This window comes from Manis javanica, chromosome 13, assembly GCF_040802235.1.
Source record: "Manis javanica isolate MJ-LG chromosome 13, MJ_LKY, whole genome shotgun sequence".
In the NCBI taxonomy this organism is placed as follows: Eukaryota; Metazoa; Chordata; class Mammalia; order Pholidota; family Manidae; genus Manis; species Manis javanica.
This window is the reverse complement of record NC_133168.1, coordinates 73,383,263-73,400,958: the sequence shown is the minus strand read 5'-3', so window position 1 is coordinate 73,400,958 and position 17,696 is coordinate 73,383,263. Positions and strand designations below refer to the sequence as shown.

Sequence of the window (17,696 nt, the reverse complement as noted above, 5' to 3'; positions counted from 1 at the left end):
TCCTGGAGCTTTAAAAGTCACTGAGTTTGGAGCTTCTGTGCCTCCGGGAAAGGGAAGCAAGCCTGGGAATGGGAAGTGGAAAAGGTCTGGACAGGTTTGGCTGCAGGATTAACCTTTGTTTTGGAACAAATTTCTAGCGAATGTGCTAGACAGCACATTGTCTGAATCAGCTAGTTCATCTGGAGGGACACGGCTAAGTCAAGTAAATGGTTAGGAGTCCCAGAACATGTTGCTTTGCCCTTTAATGAGCTACAGGACAAACAGTGGTGGTTAGAGAATCCTGGTAAGCAAAGCCACAGCTGTGCCCCCTGTTTCCATGACCAATCTGTGTTTTCCTTACCTGGGGGTTTCCAGAAGTTATCTGTGCTCTCTTAGTCCTTAGCTACTTACAGTAAAGAAGGGGATAAGAAAATCCCAGAGAGCGGTGGCTCCCCCCATTTTAGAGAGTTCCTGACAAGCCTCTCCCTGGGGCGCTGGGCCAGCCGGAGTTACATGTCAATGTTACAAATTTATTTATTCGATTAAGTCAGGCACAGAGATTTATTCACAAATTTTTAAAGGGTGAATTATTGACATTCAGAGAGCAAAAATGCATATTCTGTTGCACCACCATCCTGGCACCAACCTTCTGAGCTTCTGAGATCACCAAGGGAGCCCCTGGCCTCCCACTTACACACAAACATCTGATTTGGGGTTTGATTCAACAGAGAACAAAGAAAAGCCCATTTGGTAAATTCAGTCTTCAGTTAAGCCTTCCAAGAAAGTCATTCACATCTCATTTAGGAGAGAATCCTTTTATAAGTTTCAGTTTAAAAAAAAAGAGAGGCGCAATTAAGAACACATGAGTTTCCAAATACCAATTGACTCAGCAGCCTGGGTTTTCCCAGTCATGCATACTTGTATCAGTGTTTGTGAGTTATCTAAGGCAAAACTCTGCAGGCAGTTCAAGCAGGGCGTTTGGCATATGACACCAGTCAAACTTTACAGATACTTTTTTTTCTTCCTAAATAAAAGAAATCAAAACCTAAGGAATGACACTTCCATTCAGAGGCTACATGGAGCACTTCTGAATATTTCTCCATCCGTCCCTGGAGCTGTCCTGATGTGACTTCCCATGCTCCCTTGGAAGGCAAAGGAGGAGACGGCAGAGAGTGACCAGGTGGCCTGAGAGAGACTGTTCCAATTTTTTGTTGCATCGATTTTGTCTCACCATGGAAACCTATTTTCCTAATCTACCTTCCCTGTCCATACAACTATTTTCTCTTCCGCAACACCCACACACCTAATTCCAAAGGTATTTCTGTTTGCACTTCACCTGATGTGTCAAAGTACGCTTAAATATGCTAAGCTGAGGAAACAACATGGAATTATGAAAAAAGTCAAGTCCCTTTTTTCAAAAACCCCATTAAACTTTTTCTACGGACTAAATATCTATTTCATGCCCTGAATGGCCTCTACCTCACTCAGGTAACAAAAGCAATCCATGCTCTGTCTTCTTATATAAGCTTTTGGTACCTTCTTTTGAACAGTGCCCACAATGACAAATCGGTATACTTTAAGTATGGATTAAAAAACGTGGACTCCAGAAAGTGATCTGGGGCTGAGATGGGGAATAAGATGTGCGGTGCCCATGGCAAGTCAAAAACACCATGCAGTGATAAAGAACCAGAGCTGGTCTGTACACCTGGGCTCCTCTCCAGGTCTCCCCAACTGACCTCTCGTTCTCCTGCACAGACCCGACGGTGGGTCCGAGAGGCCCAGGGCCGTGCTGACCCAGCGCATCTCTGAGGAGTAAGGGTGCCTAAGCAGGCCACTGGAGACGCCATGCACTGGGCCACGTGGGGGGCCAAGGAGCGTCCTGCATCAGAGCCGTGCTCTCCTAGCTGTTCAGTGTAGCTGCTGTCCTGATGGGTTTTGAGGAAATGCACTTTGGAGGAGCAGTTCCAGCTCTGCGTCCCAGAGGGCACCCCACATCAGAAGGATGGGGCAGGCTTCCCGGGACGAGGCTACCGTAGCAGCTGCTGCTCCCAGGCATCTACTGGGGTCTGGTCAGAAGCCACAGGGGCTCCCAAGGCCTCTGGGACTGGCCTGACCAGCCTCCAGCCCCCTCTCCCTGTCCCACCATACCAGCCTCCTTTCCTTCCTGGAACCCACCATGCTTTCGAACTTCCTTTCTGCCCGGAACAACTTAGCCTTGCCCCACCCACTTCTCCAGGTTCCCTGCAGCTTGTCTCATTTCCTCAGGGAAGCTGACCTGACTGCCCCTCTCCCCACAAGCTCAGGAGGAAGTCCCCTGTTACACATGCAGTACAATGTGCTTGTCCCTCGGGATACCGACCTGTGAACATTTACATTTATGCTGCTGCAAAGCAATCTGTCTCGACCAGACTGTGAACTCCGTGAGGACAGGGCCATAGGGTATTTTATGCTTCCCTCCCCCGTCTTGCCCCCCAGTGGCGAAGCTGGGGCCTGGTGCACAGCAAGCACTAAGTAGCTGGTGAATGAAGTGTGGGCCCTCACTCAGACCTGTTGAAAAGAGTCAATAAACCTTCATCCTATATAACAATCCCCTGACATTATTCAAAACTCCGCATCAACCTGGCAGCAAAAGCTGTGGAAAGAACATTGGAAGGTGGGGAGTCAGGAGGCTGGGATTCAGATTCTCCAGCAAGGAGATATGTCCAAAACACCTCTAAGGCCTCTTCCTGCGTTCTGATACTGTGGCCGTCGCCATGAAAGCACTGCCAGTCTGCACACAGGGAAAAAAACTGGAGGTTGACTCCGTTTTCTTTCATTTCACTGTTTTTACTTCCTTTACTTTATCAATTTTTCGTCACTATTGAGGAAAAATACAGGAAAGCGCTTTCTCAGTTTCCTGTTTTGTTACTTGTTTTTTATTTACCAAATCCTGAAATTCGTAATAGTTTATGAAAGTTCCATCAGGTCAGCCCACATGGCACATCAAAGTGACCCAAGGGAAGTTCTCAGCTGGTCCTCTCAGCACCCGTGCCTATGGTCCAGTTTCTGTCCCCTTTAGCACTTTTCTGCTTAAGGACAGTATCTTGTTCCATCCCGTCCACGTTCCTCTGACTGTAGAGAAAACAGGAGACCTCAGGCACACAGCCACATCTTTGCTATGTCAGTATAGTGGCTTAATGCGACAGTGGTGTGCCAGAGTTCATTTGTACAGACCTGAGTGAAGGCCCAGGAATTCTGCAGGCCTGCTGGTCACTTGAAATTGGCCACAGTGGGAGTATTTACACCACAGAAACTGGCAAACCCCAGAAACCAGGGATTTTTTCCCCAGAGAGCTGCTTGACTATCATGTGTTTGGTGTTTTGCCCATGTTCACCCACAAAGCAGCTTTCCCAATGACCATTACCATCAAAGCCAGATGGCATAAAAGAGGAAACGCACACTGACCCTCTTTTTACCTTTGGGAACAAGTTTTATATATTTCATGCTGAGGACCATAGACTCTAGCTCCCAGATGGTCCTCTGACCAGTCAGCCACTGCCAAGTTTAGGAAGACATGCTTGTAGCCTTTATTAAAGTATAAAATGCATCTTCCTTGAATGGTCCGAATTTCTACATCATAAGGTTTGAGAACCCATTAACTAAAGTATTTATCAACTGCTGCTCCATTAATAATTACATATGAAGGTAATGCTGCCTGATGCAGCCACATGGGTGGCTGCAAATGGATCGATTCTCTTTTAACACATAGAATGACCTTTCTTTCGCCAAAGGCAGGTAGCATTTGGTCTCTTGAAAATAGATAACAAAATACAAACACAACAGACTAACAATGACAATATATATAATAATTTCTCTATGAAAAATGCTTGACATATAGTAAATGTCCATTGATGTTCTTTGAGAAGTAAACAGAGCATATGGAAGAAATCATGAAAACATTTTGATTGATCCTTTCATTTCCAACCTAAGGGTATCTGTGACCACACACACAGGCATCGGGTTTTTGTTTGTTTTTAAATGACTGACATCGTACCTTGTGTTTGGCTTTAGGTTCTCAATGGGCAAGTGAGTCACTGATGAAGCTTGGGCGGACCACTTGTTCCTGATGAAGTCTTCATAGGATGCACTATAAACCAAGTAACCTACGATTGGAAATAAGGAGGAACCCGATGAGCATTAAGGAACCACATCACACAAGACATAGTGGAGGGTCATCTATCCATCCATCCAAATACCCATCCATCATTCAACCATCTGATCCATCCATAATCCATCCATCCATCCATCCATCCATCCACTCATCCATCCACCCCTTATCGTCTGTATTTCCCACCCATAAGTTGAGGGGAAATGAGAGCGTCTGCCTTGGACACACCTGTTACCACATCTCCCGGGGTGGCTTTGTCCCAGTCCACAATGACAAATGAGTGGCAGCCTTCCATAGCAACCACAGTGATGTTGCGGGGGGCATGCTGAGGGGGGAGGTCACTCTTCCTCATGTCATTTGGGATGATTTCATCCAGGCTCTCCACTTGGAAGTGATCCAGGGCATCAGTCAGAGAACACGGGGCTGAGGGGTCTTTACTTAGGTAGGTCACATAAGGAGCTGGGAGAGAACAGAGACACCCCGTCAGATCGCTGAAAGCTTTCTTGGAAGGCAGAAACATAATACCTGCTTCATATGGTAGACCCACCCTTCAGTCTCTCCCTGACAAGCAGGGGCTCCAGGGCCATTGGCCCCGTTGCCAAAATGAGCAGCCCATCCCTGCCCACTCCTCAATGGGTCCCCACATTCATATCTTTCAATCTGCTGATCTGAAAGATCCTATTGCTCCACAACATTGATGGCTGTGCCCTCAAAGTAATTTTGAAAGACCCCCAAACTATAATCAATGTAGTATAAGTTTGTAGCATTCTGTTATTCCTATGCTCAAATATTTGAAAAAGTGTAAATCAGGCCCAGCTGACTTTTAACAAGAGTCCACACAGTTCATTCCCTAAACCATCTTGGGACCAGAAAAAGAACATACACTGATCAAGGTGTACAGCCTCTAGCCTCCAGTCCTGCGTGGCCTTCCCTAGGGCTGCAGGGGCCTCATGAACAGTGGGAATAGTTGCACAAGGCCAGGTCTGAACAGCCTTCTCCAACATGACTGCTCAGTACAATAAAAGCTACTCACATCTATGGACAGGTTCAAGCTTTCCTACACACATTGTCTTAGTGGATACAAGGGCCTTGGGCACAAGGCAGGATGTGGACTGATATCCCATACTCCAGCTGAGCCTAATGATGCTAAGAGGGTCGATGGGAGACTCTCCTTCATTGGAGGTGCTCTGTGAGAAATTAGCCATGCCGAGGAATCATGGCGGGGAGTCCATACATGCAAGACTCCCAAGTGCTTTCAAGTAACAATTCCTGGAACTTTCTAAATGTTCCATTTTTCTATCTTTTGGTACCAGTTTCTCATTGTCGGTGGCTGTTAGAACTAAAAGCAATTTTTAGTTCCTCTACTTTTTTTATAATTTGTATAAAATTAGGCCTTTAGAGCTCATCCATGGATTGCATCAGGAAGTTTTGGGGAACAATCAACTATGCTTTATAGAGCTACAGACATATAAAAATACCAGATAACAGTAAGCCTTTCAGTCTTCAGAAGAGTTCCCTGGAAGAGCTAAGAATAGCTCTGCTGGCATTTCAATTGCTGTCATGAAACTACAGAGAGAAGAGTCGGAACATTCGGCGAATATAGCCAGGCTGCTGAATGCCAAGGCCAGATTAGGCTTTGCCTCAAATGCTACCTCAAATTAATATTCTTGTTCTTCAAGTTCATTCAGTTTACACACTCGATACTACATCCCAGCCAACTACAGTTGTTCCCCTCTTCTGGCAGAACATTTGTTTTTGGAAACAGAAAAGTGTGATATTAGTTTAAGCTATTGCCTATCTCCACTTAGTAATATATTATTTTTTTCCACTTAATAATGTATCAATCTGTCTCATTAGTGAAGTTCATTAAGGGCATGGGAAAAGAAGACGCCTAAAGAGAATAAAACATAGTTTAGTGAAATAGAATTTCCTCTTAAAACAGTTTTAGTAACTGAGAAAGAAGAGTAAAAGAAATTTCTGGATCTCAAGTTCTTGAAGCTAATGAGAATTACAGGAAATGACTGAAGGAAAACAGCTTGGGTTCTGTGACACTTTCAGAAGTACTAGCAGTTCAGTTCAGTAAACTGCTCATTTGGGGGGAAGAATTTAACAAAACTGTGTGCAGGGAGGCCTAGAGAGAGTCTCATCTTGGAAACGTCAGCTACAATAAAAATGCTCATGTTCGCTGGTTCTGATAATTTTTGGAAGTGTTTTTTACTCTCAGTCTACACAGGCGGCCTCTGTAAAGACTACGCTGTTGGATTCTGAATGTTCCCCTGCATGCTCCCCTCTCCTGACTTCTGCAGAAAGCAAGTTAATGTGCATCTATGCAAGACTGACTCACTGAATCACTCCAAGTGGAAACTTCACTCTGAGAAAGCTTCTGTCCAAACGTGCTTGCAGTGGCCAGGCCAAGAGATTAGTTATGCATGTCTTCAAAGAACAAAAGTTAAAAACCCAGGTTTCTTTGATTAAGGAAGTTCTATTTACCAACAAATCGTTTCTTTCCAGCCAGATCAAATTCTTCCTCAGGAAAGGAGCTGATGGGGCCCTCTGGTGGGATCACCTCGGGGGCGGCCGTGGTGGGAGGAGGCTTGGTAGTGGTCGGTGGCCTCGACGTCTCAAATTCATAATCTGAAAAGATATGATGAAGCTTTTGTACCTATGTATATCCAGAAAAAGGGGCACAGTTTGCAGTCTAAAGGTACCTCCTTAAGATTCAACTCCAGACTAAAGCGGGCACACATATGCCCACTCTGAAATAAATGATATGCCTGAACATAATTTGTTTCCAATAACACATTCCCTCCCCCCCATTGCAGTTCCCTCAGAAAAGCAACTGCAGGTAAAAGGAAGGAAGGAAGAAATGAAACATGTGACTAGAAAAATGAGATTTTTAGAATGAAAGCTGGACAGACTCTTAGAACTCTCCCACCTTAGCTTGTTCCTGTTGCTGGTCCAAGGCCATGCTCTGCCTAAACCATCTTCCCTTTTAGAACTATAAAAGGTACACATTGGAAAATAAACTTGATTTTGTAAAAATTTATCTTCTGTGTATGAGCTTTTTTTCCAGGGTGGGGATGAGTTTAATCGTACTAAGAGAACTAATCCTTTAACATTTAAAACAGAAAATAAAACTGCTCCCTTTTCAACTGCTCAAAGATAATAAGAAAGGTGGTTAGTATTTTCAAAAGTGCTAAGAAACCTTCCTTGGCTTCTGACATCTACCGTTTTTAAGTCAATTTTTGTTTGACTGCTGTGGGACTAAACCACTACATCAACTTTATTATGATTGCACCAAATGGGCCATCATTCCCTCACTGGTGATTTAAGACCACTGGAGCTACAGGTAAGAGCAGGCACGGTGGAGCACGGAAGTGGGAATACCCTGAGTGGGGTGGGCACAAGATGCCTGTGTGAAGTTCTTCACCTGCAGAGGAAATTATAAAGCACGCAGAGCAGTCACAGGATCCTAAGTGGGCAAACAACATTAGTTACCATTCATCAAATAACTGTTCTAGACCCAAGGCATGTTGTAGTCTTGATCTTAAAAGCTTACCCTTACTTAAAAAGATCCTATGATGAAAATTAACTCATCTATGGCATCACATTTTTATGTAATTAGAAAGTGAGAGAAAAGAGAAGAATAGGAATGAGAAAAGCCAAGAGAGAAAGCTGAGAGGTTGGTAAAACCCAGTGGTGTCAAATATGGCTAAGGGGGAGGCCCTAATGGAAGAAGCCCCAAAATTTCTAGAGGAAGGCGGGGTGGGAAGGAGAGAAGGGGGACAGAGGGACTGTCTGCAAGGCGCTCTTGCATATGGAGCTCACTGTTTTCCCTTGAGTCAAATGTGCACAGGGGCTAACGGGGGGGGGTAGGGTGCAGCCACCCTTCTCTGGGCATTACCACCCAGCCCAGAGTTCTGAAGGAAACTGCAGATAAGACCATCCACTTAGTAACTAAAATAAGATCCTCTGATAGGGAAAGAAATGGCCAAAGAATGTGCTTAAAACCCAGCAGTACCTTCATCATAGATCACGTACGCCTCTTCTGTGGGCACTGCTGTGTCGCTCTCCAACCCTGAGAAACCATCTAGTGAAAGAAGAGGGGAGGAAGGTCATCCAGTGCCCCACAGTTGCCTCTGCATTGTCTCAGAAACCTGCCAGGGCACAAGGACTGTTTAATGGGAAAGTTGCCAAGTCCGGAGGGCCTGCATCAGGACACAGAGATGGAGCCCTGGCTTTCTCGCCTTTGAGCCCAAGAGCCCTCCAAGGATCAAAGGACTGGCGCCTTGCGGCACGCCGACCCTCTGGCACAGCCAGCTCTCTGCTCTCCCTTCCCGCCACTCAGGCCCACTGCCCTGCCTGCCCAAGCACACTCGTGCCAATGGAAGGGCCCCTGGGCCAGCGTGTCACAGGCCTGAGCACAGGCATTCTCGGGGCAGCGAGGGGATGGGCGGTTGGTGCTCAGGATCTGGAGAGCCCCCCCCCCCACCTGTGAGCCCGTTCGTGACCCCTTCCTCCTCTCCACCCCCCCCGCCATCCTGTCACTCACTTGTTCTAGAAGCAGGGTGACTTCCTGACTCTCCTACGTCCTAACTCGGCAAACCAGTGACGGGACATGGTGCTTGGGGCTTTGCTGCTACCTTCTAACACCCGCCCTCTCCAGTGAAAAGCCAGCAGCCCAGAGGCCTGTGAGACACCCCCGTGCCTGCTTCACCTTTGAGGTACTGACCCTGGGTGTGTTCTGATAGGGCCAATGAATGTCAACAAGTGAGAAGTTGTACATCACTGTCCACCTTCAGGACAGTCATTTCAAGAAAAACTCTTGGACATAATTTTTCCTTAGGTCATTCCAATGTCAGTGTGTCTAGACCCAAGAGGAATTTCTTCTGGGCTGGTTCAAATCAGACAGTTTTCAAATTCACACCACCAGAAAGTATGAGACTACCTTGCCATTGTTTCCCAGAATACCATCTCATTCCTTTGTCAGTGTAACATTTTTTTCTCTTTTTTCAGTTATCTACATTATTAAATGCTCACCCCAACTAGTGTAGTTACTATCTGTCAACATAAAAAGTTGTTACAAAATGATTGACTATATTCTCTATGCTGTACTTTCTTCATCTCCATGACTAATGCATATTTTATGCTTGAAATTTTGTGCCTCTTTATCCCCTTCACCTATTTCACCCACCCACCCCAACCCCTCCCCAGTGATAACCACCAGTCACTTCTCAGTGTCTGAGTCTATCACAATTTTGTTCATTATTGTTTTGTTTTGTTTTTAGATTCTACCTATAAGTGAAATCAAATGGTATTTGTCTTTATCTGCCTAGCTTATTTCACTTAACATAATACCCTCTAGGTCCATCCATGTTGTCACAAATGGCAGGATTCCTTCTTCTTTATGGCTGACTAATATTCCATTATGCATATGTACCACATCTTTATCCATTCATCCACTGAAGAACACTTCAGTGGCTTCCATATCTTGGCTATTGTAAATAGTATGGCGATAAATACAGGGGTGCAGATATTTTTTCAAATCAGAGATTTTGTTTTCTTTGGGTAAATTCCTGGAAGTGGAATTACTGGGTTGTATAGTATTTCTGTTTTTAGTTTTTGGGGAACCTCCATACTGCTTTCCAACTTTTTCCAATAACATTTAAGAACATAGTCTTGTTTGTCCTCATTACTGGCTCATATTCATTTCTTTTCATTATTATTTTTAGCCAGGTCAAAAATGAATAAACTGATTTTGTATCCCAGAGTGAACAAGAAAGGGGAAAAGTAAAGTGCTTCCTTCCTCGATTCCTGGTGTTGAGTTTAATTTCTTGAGGTGCTGAAATACTCTGGCACATCAGCAGGCCACAGATACGATGCTTTTTACCTGCAGGCAGACATCATTTCTTGGTTGAGTGACAGTGAAGTCTTCTGGCAAAAATAAACATCCTATTGAGAAAATTTTTAAAAAAACCAAATAAAGTCAGGCATAATTTTTCTAAATTAGCACCATCTTAACTCCAAATAAAAGTAACTTCCAAATGTAATGAAGTACTTCTACAATATTTTTAAAAGGATGACTATAAGAATCTGTTCCACCTGAATGCCATTTTGAAGCATTTGGAACTCTATAAAACTAGATGTTTTATAAGTCAACTCAGCATCAAAGTCAAAAGGCTCCACCTTTTCTTATCAAAGCAGCTGCCATCCCCCAACCATGGTGGTATGGTTTGTTTTCTTGAGTGGTTTAGGCAAACGGTTGTGAAAAAAAAAAATGAATGTAAAATGTCAGAAAGGATTAGGGCCTCAGCTCCAGAAATACTGAAAAAACTATAAAAATATTCACAGTAGAAGTTTGAAGAGAAGGTAGATGACAGCCATTTGAAACGCAGAGATATTTGCAAGTTGTATGGCTGGTTGAGCTCAAGTGAATTTTCAATTTATTCTCTTTGTATTTTCTGTCTTGAGGATGAGCTGGGGCAGGTGGAACCATTTTCCATAATGACTGATGTTTTTCTGAAACATGCCTCAGGGTCAAGTTAAAAAATGTTGAAGATGTTCAGCTGGCTCATAACATTTCCAAACACACATTATATCATCTGATCTGCTGTAGAAATGGAACCTGAAACACAGAGATCCCTGGCTTTTATTTCTCAGCTTGAAAACAGAGAATGCTTACCGTTGAGGGTATTGTTGAGGGGGGATTGTTTAGATCAGATGAATAATTAGATACCAAGAGGAATCTGAGATGAAGTGGAAGACACTGTCTCTATTGCAAGATGTTTATTATTTAATGAGGAAGTCACATCAAGCAAAAAAAAAAGCATGTGTGTGTATACATGTTTGTGTGTATGTATATAAGGAAAGAGAGAGAGAGGAGCAAAACAACAACACACAGGAAACAAGCATGCAACGAACACCTTTACATACAGGAACAAACATACAAACACAACACCCATAACAAATGCAGAAGCACATAAATACTCCTTGAATTACAGGAATAATAGAATGACAGCGTTATTCCTAGAACGTTATATAAAAGTGTCTTAAAGGAAAGGGAGGGGGCATGATTTAACCTGGGGAGCCAAGATATTGAGATTTGAAAGACTATTTAAAATTGAAGAGCTAGAAACAACACGTTAAGACTTTGCTGACGAAAAGTAATGACAAATGGTCAACTACATGGGAGATGTGAAGATGGGTCTTGGGAGGGCAGGCATTCATTCAGTGATCACAATGCAGATCCTAAATCATAAGCACTACAGCAAACACTTCAGGCTACTGGGCTGCAAAACGTCATGGCCAGAATGTTGCTTAGTAAGCATTGGTTGTACACACGTGGAGCCCCTGCACTTGTAAGTGTACAGTATGGACTGAACTATATTTACTACAATAACAGGAAAGATGCACGAGAGGAAAAACAACTGTGAGAGCAGGGCAAGCAACAGGGAGACAGGGTACCAGTGGTCTGTGGGTTACATGTGAGGAGGAGCCCTGGGACTGTCCCTTGGCTGGCATCAGAGCCTCTTACCCCTCCACTCCACATCATTACAGAATTTACAGAAGGCAGTTTGGTGCATCGAGTCCAGTACAAGGTACAAGGTGTTAACCAAGAAATGGCCACTCTATTCTATTTATAGACAATACATAGGATTTTTCAAAGTAATCTTCACTCTGATTTTCAAACAAAAAGCCATCTTGAGAAGCTAATTCCCTCCCAAGATGCTCAGTTCTATGCCTCTCTCCATTATTAGCCTGGACGTGTTCCATTTCAATGAGGGATGAAATAGGGACTCGGTTCTGTACTCCTCCCAAGGCAAGCAGAGTGTCAGGCCAGTGACGGTCCATAAACGGATGTCAAGGTGGACATCTAGAAAGAAGGTGAGTGGAGGCTGGTGTAAGGAAGCCCAACAAGGAATAATAATTTGAGTGTTGGGCCAATAAGGCCAGCCTAGACATGGAGCGAGTGAAGCAAATCTAAGAAAAGTAACGGAGGCAGGGTCAGCGGGAACTGATGAGACCTGACAACGGGGATGAAAGAGCAAAAGAAACCAAAAGAGACAGAGGCTTCCAGCCCGGACAACTCTCTGGGTTAATTGTGACATGATTCTGTCTTTATCTGTCTGGCTCTGTTTTAAAGATGAACAATTGGCTTTTTGATGAGTGAGCTGTTTCTAGTAACTGTGATCTCCGTTAGACTTTAAGCCTGTCAGAGGCACAGCCACGGCGCTTGCTTTTCTGTATCTCCCACAGGACCTGGTCCAGTGGAGTAGTGAGTCATGATCATTGGGGATTTCATTTTACTTTCAAAATTATGAATAAAGTGAGAAAAACAAAACAAGAGCTACTCCATCCACTTTAAATGACCACATGGGTTTTCTCATAATGAAATCACAGTCATGATATAAAGAAACATTGATCAAATGAATTTACTCAATTTTAAATCAGGGTTTATCGAGACACAAAATTTAATCATGCTCACTTTCACTTTCACTTTAGAGCCAATAAAGTATAAAAACAAAAACTATGTCAACATCATGAGTTATTAGGGATCTGTAAATCAAAACTACAAAGAGATACCACATCACACTCATGAGGATGGCTAGAATCAAAAAGAAAACAAGTGTTGGTGAAGATACAGAGAAATTGGAAGCTTTGTACATTACTGATGGGAATGTAAAATGGCATAACCACTGTGGAAAACAGTCTGGCAGGTCCTCAGAAAGTTAAACATCATTACCACTGGATACAGCAACTCTACTACCAAGTATGTACCCAACAGAATTGAAAACAAGGGGTAAAAAAACTTGCACACAAATATTCATGGAGGCACCATTCATAATAGCAGAAAAGGTTGAAATAAGTCAAATGTATATGTAATGAATAAAATGAATATACCCACATGAATGGGTATACATGAATAAAATGTGGTATACCCACACAATGGAATTTTGGTCAGCAGATGAAAGGAATGAAGTACATATATATTCTACAATTTGTATGAACCTGTGGGACAAACTGTGCTAAGTGAAAGAGGCCAGACACAAAAGGCCACATGTTGTATGATTCCATTTATATGTAATGTCCAAATAGGCAAATATAAAGAGACAGTAAGTAGATTTGTGGTTTCCAGGGGTAAGAAGGGAAATAGGGTGTGATGGCTAATGGATATGAGTTTCTTTTGGGGGTGATGAGAATGTTCTGGAATTTGATAGTGGTGGTGGTTGTACAACTCTGTGAATATGCTTAAAACCACTAAACCATATACTTTACAATGGTGGACTTTATGTACATGAATTATCTCTCAAAAAAGCTATTATTAAAAGTGTTTGAATAAAAATAACTATGGGTAGAATTAATGTAAGGAGGAAAACAAAGTTGTTAGTGGAGCAGCAGAAATAAAACCGGAACACAGTTCATGCAGAAGCATTTAAGAATAATACGGCACATTCCAGTATTATATGGGAATGATATCTTGCTCTTCCCACAAAATGTTGTGTTGATTTATACTTATTTTGAAAACACTACCTAGAGGCAAATTATTACTACCACTTGGATACTAGTTTGGCACAGGCTAGAGAATCAGAAGAATGGACCCAAGTGAAGTAAAAATTATACATCTATATCATAATTTGCAAAGGAAAGAAGAAACAAAAATGCCAAGAAAAATACTGACTTTCTGATACATGAAAGTCCAGAATTACAAAGTCGAGAAAGCAAACGTGCTTTCCTCTCTAATGGCAGATGAAAGAAAATGCAAAATATTAATTATAATAGCAATTAAAACCATACCCATATGTCCCTGTTCAATTTACAAATAATTATTAAGTAAATACCTGTTCCGATTAAACATCAGTCTTTAAAAACAAACACATTAATGTATAGAAGTAAGAGGTGAAGGGAAGTACGCGCTATTTTCACCAGAAATCCGAAGGTAAGTTCTGGCTTGTGCTCACTGGGGCAATTGATAGTGTGAGAATTTTCCTCCCAGTTCTCTTCCTTGGTTGGTTTCCTTGTTTTTCGGTGTGATTTTTTAGTGTTGGATGTTCCTGTGTATTTGGAACTTTTCTTTGGAAAGACTGGCTTCAAACAGAATTCCCATTTTGGACAGAGTATCCGAGTTCAAACTGATTGGGCTTATCATGGCCAGCGAGGCTGTGTAATAATTCCGGGCATACAAATGATGCCTGAAATGAATGGTCTTCACTGTGCATTAGCTTAAAAAGACTTAAGCTTTAGAGCTGATATTGCGATTCATCTCAACCTGAGAAAATAAATGCACTTGCCTCCTCCAAGCCTGACACAAGGGCAGGATGATCTCCACCAAAAACACTTCAACAGGGAGCAGAAAAGATGAAGATACGTTAGCAGCACTGTGGCCTGACCGGAAGTGTCCTCGCCTCCATTCTTTAGGAGGAACAGGTCCTTCTCAGTAGGCAGACGCATCAGGGGGACAGCCCTGATGGGAAATGGTGTGGCCCTTCCCAGCGGAAAGCTTTGCTGCCACCAGAGCCCAGCCACATGAGGGTTAGCACTTCCCAAAGGGGGAGCTTTCAGCTGCCCAGCGCGCTTGGGAAACAGCTGCTCTTAGAAACTCACAATGAGACTATTCAGTGATATGCACAGTCCAACAGTAAGAAATTCATTTAACCTTGTTTAAATCACATAGCTAATCACAAAACCTTCTGTTTTTAATATAAAAATATTAATCCACTAATATCCAGTAGGACAGTTTGGGAAACACTAATCCAAACTAATCATGTCCCATGTTTCAACTAAATTTGTGACCTGTGTTGTGACAATGGTTGCCAGATAAAACACAGGACACCCACTTAGATATGAATTTTAGATGAACAGCAAATAATTTTTCATATCAAGCGTGTCCTGTGCAATTTTATTTGCTAAATCTGATAACCCTCACTGTGACACAGTACTGTCAAACCAACCTTACAAGATTAGACATGTCTGCAGTTGCTCTTCCACTGAGACCCTGCTCACCCTCCCTGCAGCCTTTGTGACCCTATTCTGAAATGCAGCATGCTAGTTACCTGGTTACCACTACAACGAAGATGATTACCTTCCTCAGGGTAGCACTCCGGGACCCCACTTGAGCCCATTATGAGATTGCCGTCTTCATCATGTCGTTCCAGGGTCCCAGGGGCACAGGTGGGAATGGGGGTGGTGGGCTCAGGGGTGGTGGTGGTGGTTGTCTGCGTAGTGGTTCGGATGGTGGTGGTTGGGCGCGTTGTGGTGGTTGTGCGGCGGGAGGTGGTGGTAATGGGGCGGGAGGTGGTGGTTGTGCGGCGCGTGGTGGTGGTTGTGCGGCGTGTGGTTGTGGTCGTGCGGCGGGAGGTTGTGGTCGTGCGGCGCGTGGTGGTGGGCGTGCGGCGCGTGGTGGTGGTAGTCGTGCGGCGGGTGGTGGTAGTCGTGGGCTGAGGGGTTGTCGTGGTGGTCCGTGGGGTTGTGGTAGTGGTAGGTCGCATGGTTGTGGTAGGAACATGGGTAGTTGATTTGATGACCTCCAAGCCCACCAAGGGCTTCCCTCCGAGACTCAAAATGGGCTTATCCTGGGCACTGGCCAGGGGTTTGCCATGCCGCCCTTGCCCAAAGAGGGGGAGGCCATCAGGGCTCACCATGGGGGTCCCGCCCAGATCTGAAACAAAAATCAAACAAAAGCTATGCAGCAAGGTGAAACAATTCAGAGGAAGTAAAAAGCAAGTGAAAAGTGTCTTCTCAAAGCTTATGCATTTGTATATTTTAATGAGCAGAAGGCAAAGGACTGATTAAAAAGGTATCTGCTGCTATCAGAAAGTTCTGGGTTTACTATGGTGCACATTACTCTATATTACTTTATAAAAATATATAGATGTTTCACCAGTGTGCCCCATTTCCCTGAAATAATTTTTAGTCTCTGGTTAGGAAAGTAATTCTTTCTGCCTCTTTATTCCTACACCTCAGGAGGAAAAATGTTTCTTTGGCAAACTTATTCTGTAAAGGGTGACAGAGTAAATATTTCAAGCTTCATATAGCAACTGCTGAACTCTACCACTGTAGGGCAAAAAAGCCATAGACAGTACACAAACCAATGAGTGTTTATATGCTCCAATAAAACTTGACACTGAAATGTGAACCTCATATAATTTTCACATCTCAAATATTATCGTGCTTTTATTTTTTTGCAACCATTTAAAAATGTAACAACTGATCTGATCTCATAGGCTGTACAAAAAAAGGCAACAGAGAGAGTTTGGCCTTCAGGACATGGATTGCTGACTTCTAATTCTAGCCGCCCAGTCTCAGCAGTGAAATTGAGGGCTCCCTTTTCTAGAGGGCAGAGTTGGTAGGAAGAGTATAACTATAGTTTCATCAGGGAAAAGGCTACATTCTGCCCCTTTTGAGGCACTCCTTTTACTGGGCCAAAGGGGCCCAACGAAAACAATGGGAGAGAGAAGTTATTCTATGGCTAATTCAGTACACTTTTGCTCTTTCAAAACCACTCTCACTTACCCACAATGGTTCGACCATCTCCTCCTAGTTTAACCCGAAGAGGATTTCCTTGGGAATCTTGGAGGTACCTTCCTTCTGCATTCAATACTAACCCACGATCAAGATCCACAACCTAAATTCATGACACAGATTAAAAAATATATTGGACATTTCAAAATGTTTGCATAAATCCAACAACATGAACACCTGTATGGTTTTCACTGAAGGAAACCATACTATGAGTAGGAAACTATTTTTGTCGCATCATGCACAAGGTTCAATAAGAAAAAAGTATAAAATGGTCATATTTCATATTATAATTGCTTACCCATATAATATGTAAATTGTTTTAAGGTTCTCAAATATACAAAAGATGTTCAAAATACTTTTACCATTCAGTATGCTATGTGTAATGCTGAAAGGTAGGAAACAACCTCAGTGTTCTGTGCTTTATCAGATTGCCTTTCAAATCTTCCATCAACTGACTAAAATAAAAAATAAGTATTTCTACTTTATGTACATTTAAGGTAACTGACTTTAAGGTCCTGGGATTAAGATAAACGTTCAGGGGGTTTTTGGTGGGTTGAGGGTAATGGACAGAACACTTTATAATGTTTAGGGATTTAAAATATTTTCAAGAAAATAAAAAAATTATTCGTAGTGGAATTCCCAGTCAAAACTTACCATTTCTAACAATAAAGATTAGGAAACCATAGTGATGGACTTCATAAAATGTTAAGTCACAGGTGATCTAAAGATACATTTTTTCATTTGCCTTACCATTCAAGCAAAATGTCCTTGTAAACAATTTTGAACTGAAATGGTATGGAGTAGAGTTCAACAATAGGCTTTGTATATAATTAAGTTTTAATTACTGAGACAGCACTGAACAAAGTGACCTGTTTGCAGGGGTTCCTCCAATGGCTGGACCAAGCAGAGTAGTGATTCTCAAATATGAGTGAGCATCAAATCACTGGGGGCTTGTCAAATATGGTGACAAGCAACTGATGGGGCAGCTTGTCAAACACCTGACGAGTTCCCAGGTGGTGCTGGAAAGTAGGAAGTAAGTTCATCAAAAGGT

The 17,696-nt window shown here is 43.0% G+C and overlaps 1 protein-coding gene across 3 annotated transcripts in view; it reads right to left on the bottom strand.

Annotated features, from left to right (window-relative positions):
* FNDC1 (fibronectin type III domain containing 1) overlaps nt 1-17,696 on the bottom strand; it is an 87,912-nt gene that overhangs the window by 9,422 nt on the left and 60,794 nt on the right. For all 3 annotated transcript variants that reach the window (XM_037023726.2, XM_073219852.1, XM_073219853.1), the window contains 6 exons: nt 16,637-16,748; nt 15,207-15,782; nt 8,148-8,216; nt 6,617-6,760; nt 4,355-4,585; nt 4,013-4,121 (listed from right to left, as the gene is read on the bottom strand). In XM_037023726.2, the coding sequence (XP_036879621.2) occupies nt 4,013-4,121; nt 4,355-4,585; nt 6,617-6,760; nt 8,148-8,216; nt 15,207-15,782; nt 16,637-16,748 (1,241 nt within the window). The remainder of the gene's footprint in view (nt 1-4,012; nt 4,122-4,354; nt 4,586-6,616; nt 6,761-8,147; nt 8,217-15,206; nt 15,783-16,636; nt 16,749-17,696) is intronic.